Consider the following 13,640-nt stretch of genomic DNA (forward strand, 5'->3'; position numbering starts at 1 on the left):
TGATGTCATGCATCTCCCTAGACAGAGCAGAAACCATGGATGTAGCCATTGCCTGTATATCTTGCCATGTGGGTAGCTCAGCCAGCAAGGCTCTAATGTCCCCTACCTGCAGTGCCCACTGAAGCCTGGGAGATAGTGGAGCTTGTGGGGGAGTCTGCACGCAGCAGCTCCGGTGACAGGATGGGAGATGACGGGCGGGATGTTTGAGTGAGAAAGGGCTGACTTGTCTTTGTCACTTGTGCAGGCAGCTTCTTAAGGCCATCAGTAGTGCTGGGCAGTCTGACCCGTGGAGGTGCCATCTTGGAGGTTGCAGCTGCTGTGGGAGCCAGGGCAGAGGACAAGGGTTGTCCGAGGAAGTAGCGGGTAATCTCCACGGTCTGAGGCTCCCAGTAGTTAGAGCAGATCTCCGGGCTCCAGTTATGACGCGCGGCTGTCTGTAATGGCTAGGCTGGGTGTTACAGGACCCAGTCCAAGCAGAGCTCTCCAGAAAACGTGCTCACTCCGCCATGTCCAGACCACGCCCCCCCCCCCCTCACTGATGTCTAAACTTTATTACAAGTTGTTGAGGACTTTTGGGAGAATCTCAGGGCTAAAGGTGAGCTGGCACACACCCTTTGCGTTTCCAATATGCCCCTCCCCCCCATGACCACATTTTTCTTTCCAGTTTACAAATAACCATTTTACATATTTAGGCATTAACATTCATAATGAGATCTCAAAATTCACACGCAGAAGGGGGAAAAAAAAAAAAAACAACTTAAAAAGGTATGGAATTCTCTTCTCTGAACCCAATATTTCCTATTAAGCTAAATCAAGATGATATTCCTCTCCAAATTCCTCTGTGCGCTCCAAGCTGCACCTGTTTTCTAACCCTGGAAACTTTTCCAACTCATTGATTCAGTTGTATTTTATTTTTCTGGTGGCCTAGCTGACCCCAATCTCTAATTATTTCCTAGCATCTCGGTTTACGTATGAATACAATTGATTAAACCTTTCCTCTCTTCGTCCCTCTGCTAGCCTTTTGAGTTCTCCACAGGTCCTCAGAGTTAGATTGTTTTGTCTGCCTACTTTTGACGTCTCTTACTTGTGGGCCAAATGCATCCTTTCGCCTTTACATATGAATTCTGGAACAATCCTTTGCGTAAATAACTTTTTGCACACTCTAGCTCTGCATGGTGGACTTACAAAAGGTATAACTCAGGTCATCTGTTTGATGGGAATTCCTTTCTCTTTTGGGGACCTACGGGTCAGCATGAACCTCTCCAACAAACTTTTCTTTAAAGCTGAATTTCATCTTTTGACATACTTTACATGGGGGCCAGCTTGGCCTAAATGTCATATGTTCTTCACTAGCAAGTGAGGCCACTGGATGTGAGGCATTAACTGTATGTAGCCAAGGCTACATACAGCATACTGCATTGTGCTCTGGGTTCGACCTGAGACTTCCACTCTACTGTATTATGGGTGAGACTGGAAGTCTCAGCTCGAACCCTGAACACAGTGCAGTATCTGTTGATACACCATTTTATACACACTCAATTTAACACTCTAAAGTGGGGTACACACTATAAGAAAATCAGGGCAAATGTTCTTCTGATTTTTCTCAATGTTTCACAGGAAATCTAAACCAATGAATGAAGACTCGTATGAATATTCTCACGTAAATTCTCAGACAAAGGCTTTCGTTCGTTCTGTTACCCGTACGAGAAAAATGTGGGGAGTTTGTCCCTTTTTCATATGAAAATTCGGAATTGGTTGTCGAAAAATGTGTACACACTATACGAAAATTCTTTGGATGAAAACGTTCGCCCAATTTTCTTATAGTGTGTACAAGCCTCAACACCATTAGCCCCCTATCCATTGGAACAATCTCTTTTCATAGAAGCAACCGACAACTGGTTTCCAGATACAATTACTAAAGCAGACAAATCTATAGTTTAAATTTCATTCACCGCCTACACTATACGATTGATAGGCTACATTGTATGGGCCACACACCAAGTGTGTTAGATACGGAAACACTCTTTAGGTACTTTAGATCAGATCTTCTGGACCCGTCGCCGTAGGACAGCCTTCTCAAATGCACTATATACTGCACTAGAAACAAATTTGGGTTTCTCTGGTCCCAGAACATCCGAAATAAGTCTTCTTGGTATCTTGAATTACCGTTTCTTTGACCCAAGAATGCATTATGTTGCATTTTACATTTTTTCAAGCTAGAAAGGCTATACTGGTCATTTGGAATAATCCTAACCACCCAACGCTAATGCAAGTATTTCAGCTGATTAATGCAGACTTGCCCAAATACAAGATGGTAGCGAATGTCCTACAGATGTTCACAAAATTTGAAGTCTACGGCTGGATTTACTTATGATGTCATATTCAGTAATGCCTACTCTGGATGTCAATTCCCAATTCCTCATTTGTCTTCACTACATAATGTTTTCTGTTGTGGGTACCAGGTGACAGAGGGATCAATTGTACATGTGGTGAAAGTTGTATGGCTGGTATTAGTCTTGTTGTCTTCTTAGTTTTGTAGTAAGGTAATGTTATAATAAATAATGTCACTGGGTTTCATATACACTAACTATTAATATGCATACAGTGAGGGAAAAAAGTATTTGATCCACTGCCAGAAAGATCAGTCTATAATTTTAATGGTAGGTTTATCTTAACAGTGAGACAGAACAAAAATATCCAGAAAAACACTTTGCAAATCAATCGATAACTTTTTTGAATTTTAATGAGTGAAATAAGTATTTGACCCCTTCACAAAACATGACTTAGTACTTGGTGGCAAAACTCTTGATCACAGAGATCAGATGTTTTTGCAGTTTGCCACCAGGTTTGCACACAACTCATTAGGGATTTGGTCCAATGCCTCTTTGCAGATCCAAGTCATTAAGGTTTCGAGGCTGACATTTGGTACCTCAAACCTTCAATTTGCTCCACATATTTTCTATGGGAATAAGGGCTGGAGACTGGCTAGGCCACTCCAGGACCTTAATGTGCTTCTTCAGCCATTCCTTTGTTGATTTGGCCATGTGTTTGGGGTCATTGTCATGCTGGAATACCCATCAACGACCGATATTTAATGCCCTCCCTCAGAAGGAGGTTCTCACCCAAGATTTAATGGTACATGGGCCCCCTCCATTGTCCCTTTGATGCGGTGAAGTTGTCCGGTCCCCTTAGCAGAAAAACACCTCCAAAAGCATAGTGTTTCCACATATACATTTGATGTTGGGGATGGTGTTCTTGGGGTTAAAGGCAGCATTCCTCCTCCTCCAAACAGCAAGTTGAGTTGATTCGAAGAGCTTGATTTTGGTCTCATCTGACCACAAAACTTTCCCCCGGTTCTCCTCTGAATCATTCAGATGTTCATTAGCAAACTTCAGACAGGCCTGTACCTGTGCTTTGAGCAGGGGAACCTTGCGGCCACTGCAGGATTTCAGTCCTTCATGGCGTAGTGTGTTGGGGGCTATGGTCCCAGCTGCATAGAGACCATTGACAAGATTCTCCTGTGCAGCTCTAGGCTGATCCCTCATCGTTCTCATGATCATTGAAACTCCACAAGGTGAGATTGTTCATGGAGCCCCAGACCGAGGGAGATTGACAGTTATTTTGTGTTTCTTCCATTTGTGAAAAATCACACCAACTGTTGTCACCCTCTCACCAAGCTGCTTGGTCATGGTCTTATAGCCCATTCCAGCCCTGTGTAGGACAACAATCTTCTCCTTTAAGAGCGTGCTTCTAATCTCAGCTCGTTACCTGTATAGAAAACACCTGGAAGCCAGAAAATTTGCTGATAGGGGATCAAAAACTTATTTCACTCATTTAAAATGCAAATCAATTTATAAAGTCTGAAATGCGTTTTTATAGATATCTTTGATGTTATTCTGTCTCTCAATGTTAAACCTACCATTAAAATAAGACTGAATTTCTTTAACATACAAAATGAGCAGGGGATCAAATACTTTTTTCCCCCCTCACTGTATTCCACTGCCTTTTTATAGTTTACATGTGCATTATTTAAAACTTATTATTAAATAAAGCACCTTTAACCACTTTGTGCCCGCCCTATAGCCGAAAGACTGCTACAGCGAGGACGTCAATTGCCGGGAGGGCGTCCCTGGACGTCCTCCTGTTTACTTCCGCAATGTGCACTCCCGCGAGCACTCATCAGGGAAGTAGTGTGCTGCCCGTGTCCCTTGGACACAGGCAGTCATAGATCGCTGTAAATGGCCAATCACAGCGGCCGTTTACAGAACGATCGGCGTGTCCAATGAGAGATGACCTCATATGTAAACATATGAGATCATCTCTCATTGCCGGCTCTCCCTCCTCACACAGAGACTGCGTGTAAGGAGGGAGAGATGAACAGTTGCAGTGGTGAGTAAAAAAAAAAAAAAAAAAAAGGAAAATAAAGTGCCACAGTACATGGCAGTGCCATCTGTCCCCAGTGCCACCTGTCAGTGCCATCTGTCACCAGGGCCACGTATAAGTGGCATCTGTCATCAGTGCCATATCAGTGTCACGTGTCATCAGTGCCACCTGTCAGTGTCATGTGCCATCTGTTATCAGTGTCACGTGTCAATGCCACGTATCAGTGCCATCTGTCATCAGTGCCACGTATAAGTGCCATCTGTTATTAGTGCCATATGTCATCAGTGCCACGTATTAGAGGCATCTGTTATCAGTGCCATGTGTCATCAATGCCACGTATCAGTGCCATCTGTCATCAGTCCCACGTCAGTGCCACATGTCATTGTCCTGGTGCTCCAGGGCCTTCAAAAGTGTAATAGGTAGTCAATAAGTTAGATGTGTAATTTATGCTCCTAGAACACATGATGGTGCTCCCTGCATGTTGGGCCTAAGTGGCTAGGCTATGGAAAAGTCCCACACATGTAGTATCGTAATACTCAGGAGTAGCAGAATTTATTTTGGGGTGTCATTTGTGGTATACACATGCCATGTGAGAGAAATAACCTATTACAATGACAATTGTGGAAAAAAAAAATCTTCATTTTGCAAAGAATTGCAGGGAAAAAATGACAACAAAAACCTCATCATACCTCTTACTAAATACCTTGGAATGTCTACTTTCAAAAAAGGGGTCATTTGGGGGATATTTGTACTTTCCTGACTTGTTCGGGTCTCAAGAAATGAGATAGGTCACCAGTACATCAGGTGTGATCAATTTTGTATGATGTGCACCACAGCTTGTAGACTCTCTAACTTTCACAAAGACCAAATAATATCCACTAATTTGGGTTATTTTTTTACCAAAGATACGTAGCAGTAGAAATTGTGGCCAAAATGCGTTTTTTCGAAAATGTCGGCCTTTTTTCATTTATAGCGCAAAAAATAAAAAACAGAGGTGATCAAATACCACCAAAAGAGAGCTCTATTTGTGGGGAAAAAAAGGACAAATTAATTTGGGTACAGTGTTGCATGACTGAATAATTGTCATTCAAAGTGTGAGAGCACCGAAAGCTGAAAATTGGTCTGGGCAGGAGGGGGGTTTAAGTGCCCAGTAGACAAGTGGTTAAGACACGTCATGGTTTAAATGAGAAAAGCCAATACCTGTTCACCATGTGCTTATATTGCTTTTAAGCATATATTGTAGGCACTGCTATGCAATTGCAGCAAAATAAATCAAGGTTTGAGCACAATTGTAAAAGTTTGTTAAAGACACTGTTTATTAATGGTTATTTTGCATTTTCCCATGCATTCGTTGAAAAAAATATGGGTTTGTAAAATATATTAACAAATGAATAATACTAGTATATTTAAAAAAAGGGTACATAAGAATCATTTGAATAAAAATAAAACATACCAGAAGAGTAGAAAATATAACGCAGCTCTGGGTAATTTATGGAAATGCTTTTCTAAAAATACAATGCATATGCAATTTGAAAAATACACATTTTCCCAGCTATAAGAGAAAGAATGAAAATATATATACAGACACATCTCTATACATACAGTATATCTATATACACACCGATCAGCCATAACCTTATGACAACTGACAAAGTGAACAACATTTATTTTCTTGTTACAATGGCACCTAAAAGAGGGTGTGATATATTAGGCAGCAAGTGAACATGTTGTCCCAGAAGTTGATGTAATGAAAGCAAAAAAAAATGGGCAAGAGTAAGGATCTGAGCGACTGACAAGGGCCAATTTGTAATGGCTAGATGCCTGAATCAGAGTAATGCCAGCATTCCAGCTCATGTGGGATGTTCCTGGTCTGCAGTGGTCAGGATTTACCTAAAAGTGTTCAAAGGAGGAAAAACTGGCAACAGGGTCATAGGCAGCCAAGGTTCATTGTTGCACATGGAGAACAAAGGCTTCCCTGTAAATCTCTATAGAAGAGCTCAAATTGCTGAAAAAGGTAATACTGGTTCCGATAAAAAGTTGTCAGAACACAATGCAGTTTGTTAAGTATGGGGTTGAGCAGCTGAAGATCAGTCAGGGTGCCCACAGCCAAAAGCACCTACAATGGGTACATGAGCATCAGAACTGGAGCGCGGAGAAATGGAAGAAGGTTGCCTGGTTTGATGAATCACATTTTCTTTTTCATAACTACTTAAAGGAACGCCCACAACAGTTGTCCGTCGGCTGTTTGAAGGGGAATAGTGTTATGGCAGATAGCTGCCATAACCCCAGTATCCTCTTCAATAACGGGTGGTACCCTTTTAGATAAAAGTGGTCTTTGCGGCGGATTAGCCGCAAGATACATTTTATCAGGGGCAGGAGAGCCTCCACCCCCATCTCTGGTCATCTCCACCACTTACCGGAGACAACTGGGTCCTCTCCCCTCACAGGCTGGATGCCGAGTGATAGAAAGATAGCCCCCCACTCAGCTCCACACCATTGGATGGCGGAAGCGACGTCAAACATCACTTCCGCCTACTGGTCTTAAAAAAGGGGACTTTCTAAAAAAAAAAAAAAAAAAATTATTGCATTTTGGTGTAAATGTTAGATCTGAGGTCTTTTTGACTTTTTTTTTTTTTTTTTTAAAGTACAGCGTCAAAATAAAAATAAAATGTAAAAAGGACTCGTCACACAGAGCTCCCACGCAGAAGTGCACGCATACTCAAGTCGCGCCCTCATATGAACAAGGTGTACAAACCACATGTGAGGCATCACCGCGATTGTTAGAGCGAGAGCACTAATTGTAGCACTAGACCTCCTCTGTAAACTGGTAACCTGTAGAAATTTTTAAACGTCACCTATGGAGATTTTTAAGGGTCAAAGCCTATTGCCATACCACGTGCGGGCGTAATTTTGAAGTGTGACATGTTGGGCATCAATTTACTTGGCGAGCCATTATCTTTCACAATATAAAAAACAATTGGGCTAACTTTATGGTTGTCTTTTGATGCTTTTTTGTTAAATTTAATTTCCCAAAAAATTGTGCTTGTAAGTCCGCTGTGCAAATACGGTGCGACATAAAGTATTGCAACAACCGCCATTTTATTATCTAGGGCAGTGATGGCAAACCATGGCACCCCAGATGTTTTGGAACTACATTTCCCATGATGCTTATGCACTCTGCAGTGTAGTGGAGCAACATGGGAAATGTAGTTTCAAAACATCAGGAGTGCCAAGGTTCGCCATCACTGATCTAGGGTGTCTGCTAAAAATATATACATGTTTGGGGGTTCTAAGTAATTTTCTAGCAAAAAAAAAAAAATGATTTTAACTTGAAAAGTACCAAGTCTGAAAAATAGGCCCGTCCTTAAGTATAATGGCCAGCTGCGTGTCAGTCTCTCACCTGTGCAAGAGATGACACCTAGATGCACTACAGGAAGAAGGCACGCTGGTGGAGGCAGTGTGATGCTTTGGGCAATATTTTGCTGGGGTCCTGCCATTTATGTGGATGTCACCTTGACACAAGCCACCTATCTAAACATTGTTGCTCATAAGTACAGCTTTTTATGGAAACGGTATTCCTTGATGGCAGTGGCCTCTTTCACCACACTACAATGTTTCAAGAATGGTTTGAGTAATGCAACAAGATGTTCACTTGGTCTCCAAATCCCATTTCAAATGAGCATCTGTGGGATGTGCTAGGAAAAACAAGTCCAATCCATGGAGGCCCCACCTTGCAACTTACAGTACCTAGAGAATCTGCTACAGACGGCTTGTTGCCAGCTACCAATGCATACCTTCAGAGGTCCAGTGGAGTCTACGGCTAGATAGGTCAGGGCTGTTCTGGTGGCAAAAGGGGAGGTCATAATGGTATAGTTGATTGGTGTATATGTATCATAGTACAAGAAACCCTTCTACTACTATTCTAACATTGAAACCTGGGGTATGTGCCTTTGTCATTGTTAATACAAATTATACTATGGAGCCTGAAGGATTGGGGCAAGAAATCATTGGGGGTTATTTACGAAAGGCAAATCTCCTTTGCACTACAAGTGCACTTGGAAGTGCAGTTGCTTTAAATCTCAGGGGTAGATCTGAAATGAGGGGAAGCTCTGCTGTGCAAGCTAAAATGTTGTTTATTTTCCTTGCATGTCCCCCTTCGGATCTACAGCGACTGCACTTTCAAGTGCACTTGCAGTGCAAAGTGAATTTGCCTTTCATAAATAACCCCCATTGTCTCTGGTAAGCTGTTGGCACTTTTAAATTAATACAAGTTTTTTCCGAGTTGGTTAGAAGCAGGGATGGCCCTTCACAGAAAGAGAGGCCTTAGCATATGTTATTTCTAGTTACCAAGTGATCTCGGAAAACTTGATAGTCATTTCTACACACTGGAGAGCGTAGCAGTGTTGTTTTGCAGGGAATTCACTGGTATAGTAAGTGTACTGGTAGGAAGTGCTGTATAATGGATATTGGAAATAACCTTTGCAAGCACTGGGAGGCACATGGGCACTCTTCTTGTCCATACATATTTCTGTAAGCTTATGCAGTGTAAAAAAGTTTGATATAAGCAAAAATAATACAGTCACCGGTCATCTCAAATTATGTTCACATTGACCGACACAGATTTGTGGTTTTTTAGGACTCTATATAAGTGACAAAAAATCAAGTACACCTGAAATGTAATAATAAACTGAATACAGTATGCCATTTCCAGTTCTTGTAAGAGAATGAAGTTTTACCTCAGTGTGCCACACTTTAAAACTATTAACTCATCACCAGAAGTCCTTTCATTTTGCTTGGTAAAAGACCTGATAAAAATTACAGATAAAAATTCATGGCAAATTCCCAATCAAATACTGACAATATTATTTGCACATCATAATCTGCAATCCACATAGTATGAAACCTAAGCTGATTTGGTCACAGACACCCCCATACAGGTCCACCATGAGGCTTCCTGCCTGGAAGGAATAACTGGACATACAGCAATGTATATTATACATTTATAATTATAATATCTAACAGACAACAGTGTTATGTCAAGGTTTCAGATTAAAGCAGACTTTGTCACTTGTTTCAACTTTTCATCTAATAAATCTTCTGCCCTTGTTGTTTTAACTTTGGATAGTAAAACTTTTTTTCTGCCAGTAAATACCTTATACAGCCTACTTCCTGTTTCTTGTCTGGTAAAAAGCCTAGGCTTATGACATGCACAGCTCTCTTGCACTCTTGTGAGAGTTTGCCAGGAAGTGAGGGGGCATGAGTCATAAGAGGGCCAATGAGAGCTGCAGGTGTGTGTCTATGTAAATCCAGGAAGTGAACAGGCAGCAGCTTCAGCTGCCCACAGTTAAAATGGGTGCAGTCAAACTCAGTGGTGGGAGATTTCTGCAGCATATTTGGCAAGTACAGAATCACAGTATATATAATATAATATGCAAAGTGGTTGGAGGGCAGCTTCAGAATGGCACAGATGTTTTTATTACAAATCATGTGAGCAAACTGCAGTTCCTCTTTAAATGGCAGTAATCTATAATCTGTAGATTTACAGTCACTGAACTACTCAGTGGTGTCATGATCACAGTAAGTGAAGGCTATGCCAGACATGTGGCATTCAGTCACTAGCTTCACTTTCATCACTGTCTTGCTTTTTTTGGTCACTGGTCCCTTCTACATCCATGCTGAATACATTCTCTCCAGCGGCCTGTGAGCCCTTTCCTACATTGACATACAGCTGGTCATGTTCAGATTTCCACTTTTGGAATATAGCAGAGTCCAAGTTAGGGTTATCCAGGATTTGATTCAGTGCTTCAAGCTCCTGTAGCTTTGCCTTTGGGAAAAAAAATAAAAAATACAGAGAAATCAGTATAAAGCTAAATTTATTGTAAATGCATTTCCTCCTACTCCCTGCACTTGGGAAAGCATTGGCAACCATTTTGTATTAGGTTATCGCTTTCAAATTATTGTGCACCCCATTCACAGCACAAATCATGCTACAATACCTGCTAAACTTTTAGCCATAATATGTGACCCAATGCTCTTAAAAAGCTATGTCTTAAAATTCAGTTTTTTGTCTAGATGAAGCTGAAGATTGCTAAATACACAATTGAAATACATAAATTGTGATCTCCCATGCAGGAGACAAGATCAATTGCACAGGATAACGTGAAGTTTTGCTACCTTTGAAAACGAAAAAAAAATAAAAATAAAATCATTGCACAAAGTAAAAGGAGAAGCAGCACACCGAGTTCATTTCTGTCACTCTGCTCTCTCATACTATCACCATGTCACTTTTAACCACTTGCCGACAACGCTATAGCCGCATGACGGCTACAGTGCTGCCAGACATTTAGTTCTGGGAGGGCATCATGAGCCAAACAGCAGCTCTTCACCACGTGATCAGCTCAATCACAGCTGATCATGATGTAAACAGAAGCCGGTGTCCCATCATATAAGGTCCCCCATCGGATAGAGTCCACTGTGTACTGCGCAAGCGCAGTACACAGCAACACAGATTCCGAAAATAGCTGAGGATGAACGGCGCCTGCGCCGTGAGTCCAGGTTCTATCCCCACCATCCAAGTGGACATAGAGTAGGTATATAAAAGAGCCGAGCGCAGTGAGGCCGAGTCCGAAGCGTGGCGAGCGAAGCTCGCCCACGAGGGGCCCTCAAATTTTCACAACCCTATGTCCGCTTGGATGGGGGGGCTAACACCTCCACTCACGGCGCAGGCGCCGTTCAGCTTCGGAGATTTTCCGAAGCTTCGCCTGCTCCGTACTGCGCATGCGCAGTATGGGGCGAACACTACATGATGCCAGGACACTATCTGCCAAAACACCTGTTATCTGCATTAATTTCCTTATGCTGACAGTGTGAGGAGAGGAGAAGAGAGCCGATAACCAGCTTGTGTAAAACCGACACGTACACCGATTATCAGTATCGTCCCATCAGTGGCCACCAGTGCTGCCCATCAGTGGCATTTACCAGAGCCGCGCACATAAGTGCTGCCCCATCAGCGCACATCAATGAAGGAGAAAAATTATCTGTTTGAAAATTTTTATAATAAATCTAGGAAAAAGTTTAGTTTTTTCCCCAAAAATTTTGGTATTTTTTCATTTAGCAAAAAATAAACCCAGCAGTGGTTAAATACTACCAAAAGAAAGCTCTATTTGTATGAAAAAAATAAATAAATAAAAATTGTGTTTGGGTAAAGTTTTGCATAACCACGCAATTGTCATTCAAAATGTGACAGCGCTGAATGCTGAAAATTGGCCTGGGCAGGAAAGGGGTAAGAGTGGTCAGTAGGCAAGTGGTTAAATACATAAGTACTGCAGTAAAACTGACAGGCTCCTTCTGTTGTTTCTGCCTTTCCTAGTCTAAGCTCTGCTGCACCGTTGACTGCAAAAGGCTGGACACCAAAGTCAAATTCAGCTACTTAAAAAAAAAAAAAAAAAAAAAAAAAACACACAACAAACATTTAAAGATGTATTAATGAATACAAAGCTGTACAGAGCGGAGAGTCTTGGATGATACTCCTTTCCACATTAGCCTACATTCCACAAATAGGAATGATACTTAAAACGCAAACTCCAGGCACAAACTTTTCTTTAAATATATTGCTCAATACCAACAAAGGTTAAAATCCTGTTTCTGCCAAATTCCTTTGCAAACCCAGATATTACCTCATACAGGTAGCAGTGACATCATCACTTTGCTTTATATAGCCTGTGCAGAAAGCAGAGCTGTGTGTGTGTGCCTATTTGCAGAAAACTACAGGAAGAGGCGGAGACCAGACCAGTCACTCTGCACAAAGAGAAAAGCTGTGAACGGTCTTTATTACAGGAAGTTCCTGCACAGCAGCAAATTTTCACACTGGATTACTGCACAGATCTTGAATACACACAGCACACCAAGCTTTAACTAATACACATTTTTCTTGTATTTACTTATATTTAGCTTTAGATAGGCAGACCTCCACATTTTACAGACATTTGTGTAAAAAAATAAAAAATAAAAAATCTGAGCAGAAGCCTTCTAGGCTGAGGCTGCAGATTTTAGATGAGTTACAAGTTGTAGCCAATTGCAGATCAAATCACACTTTTTAGCAAAATAGTGTGCTTGCTCGTTAATGGGGAATGAAATGATATATATCTTGATAAAGATGGGCTGTGATCCATCAAAACTTGCCCAACTCCAGGCTTTGTGTTACTTTAGATTGTTCAATTGAACCAAGCTGACCCAAAACAAACAATTTTCCTTTACTAAGGCTGCTTTCACACTGGGGCGGTATTCAGGCGTTACAGCGCTAAAAATAGCGCCTGTGTAACGCCTGAAAAAAAACGGCCCCTTTAACTCCAGTGTGAAAGCCGGAGGGCTTTCACACTGGAGCGATGCACTGGCAGGACGGTGAAAAAAGTCCTGCTAGCCGCATCTTTGCAGCGGTGAACGAGCGGTGTATTCACCGCTCCTACCCATTGAAATCAATGGGACACCGCGGCAATACCGCCGGCAAAGCGCCGCTACAGCGGCGCTTTGCGGGCGGGTTTAACCCCTTTTCGGCCGCTAGTGGGGGTTAAAACCACCCCGCTAGCGCCCGCACACCGCCGCTAAAACGACGGTAAAGCGCCGCTAAAAATAGCGGCACTTTACCGCCAACGCCGCTCCCGCTGCAGTGTGAAAGCAGCCTAAGGGAACACTTTTTTAACTGTATGTGGCATCAGCAAAATCAGTGTGCAGCGCTGTGCTCCTGCAACAGTACGAGGACTTCCCTCTTCTTTTTTTTATTTAAATAAATACAAGGCTGGATAGGCTGAAGTGGAGAGGCGGACAGATGTCAGACTCTTCACCCCAGCCAATCAGATGCATTATTTCATAAAAATGGCACAAAGCCTATAGTCAGGCTTTAAAGACTCACATTGTTAAATCCGGTGAGTTTGCACACACGCACACCCCTCATAATGTACTTTTTTTGAAAAGATAACTTTATTTTGGATTATAACTTGTGGCAAAAAAAACCCATGTACAGTTTCTTTATGCACCTGCGCACACTCACTTTTAGTGTACTTTGTAGAACACGCAAGGCGTGTGCTTTGTGATTAATGTCTGGATTTTTATTTCGTTTGATGAAGGATTTACGGTATTCATCTCGAGTCATTGCAGTCTTTTTACCAATGAGTGAAACCCCTCCTTGTTTTAGGCATGTCATCATTAATTCAAGATCATCTTTCACTAAGGAGAAAAAGAGAAGTTGGTTAATCATCCAC

The 13,640-nt window shown here is 41.9% G+C and overlaps 1 protein-coding gene across 3 annotated transcripts in view; it reads right to left on the minus strand.

Annotated features, from left to right (window-relative positions):
* Positions 1-5,681: 5,681 nt before the first annotated feature.
* CNKSR1 (connector enhancer of kinase suppressor of Ras 1) overlaps positions 5,682-13,640 on the minus strand; it is a 166,799-nt gene continuing 158,840 nt past the window's right edge. For all 3 annotated transcript variants that reach the window (XM_077481065.1, XM_077481064.1, XM_077481066.1), the window contains 2 exons: positions 13,430-13,605; positions 5,682-10,207 (listed from right to left, as the gene is read on the minus strand). In XM_077481065.1, coding sequence (XP_077337191.1) covers positions 9,992-10,207; positions 13,430-13,605 — 392 coding nt within the window. In that variant the 3' untranslated portion in view covers positions 5,682-9,991. The remainder of the gene's footprint in view (positions 10,208-13,429; positions 13,606-13,640) is intronic.

Source organism: Lithobates pipiens, unplaced genomic scaffold, assembly GCF_037356315.1.
Source record: "Lithobates pipiens isolate NorthernLeopardFrog02 unplaced genomic scaffold, aLitPip1_a1.2 Scaffold_16, whole genome shotgun sequence".
NCBI lineage: Eukaryota > Metazoa > Chordata > Amphibia > Anura > Ranidae > Lithobates > Lithobates pipiens.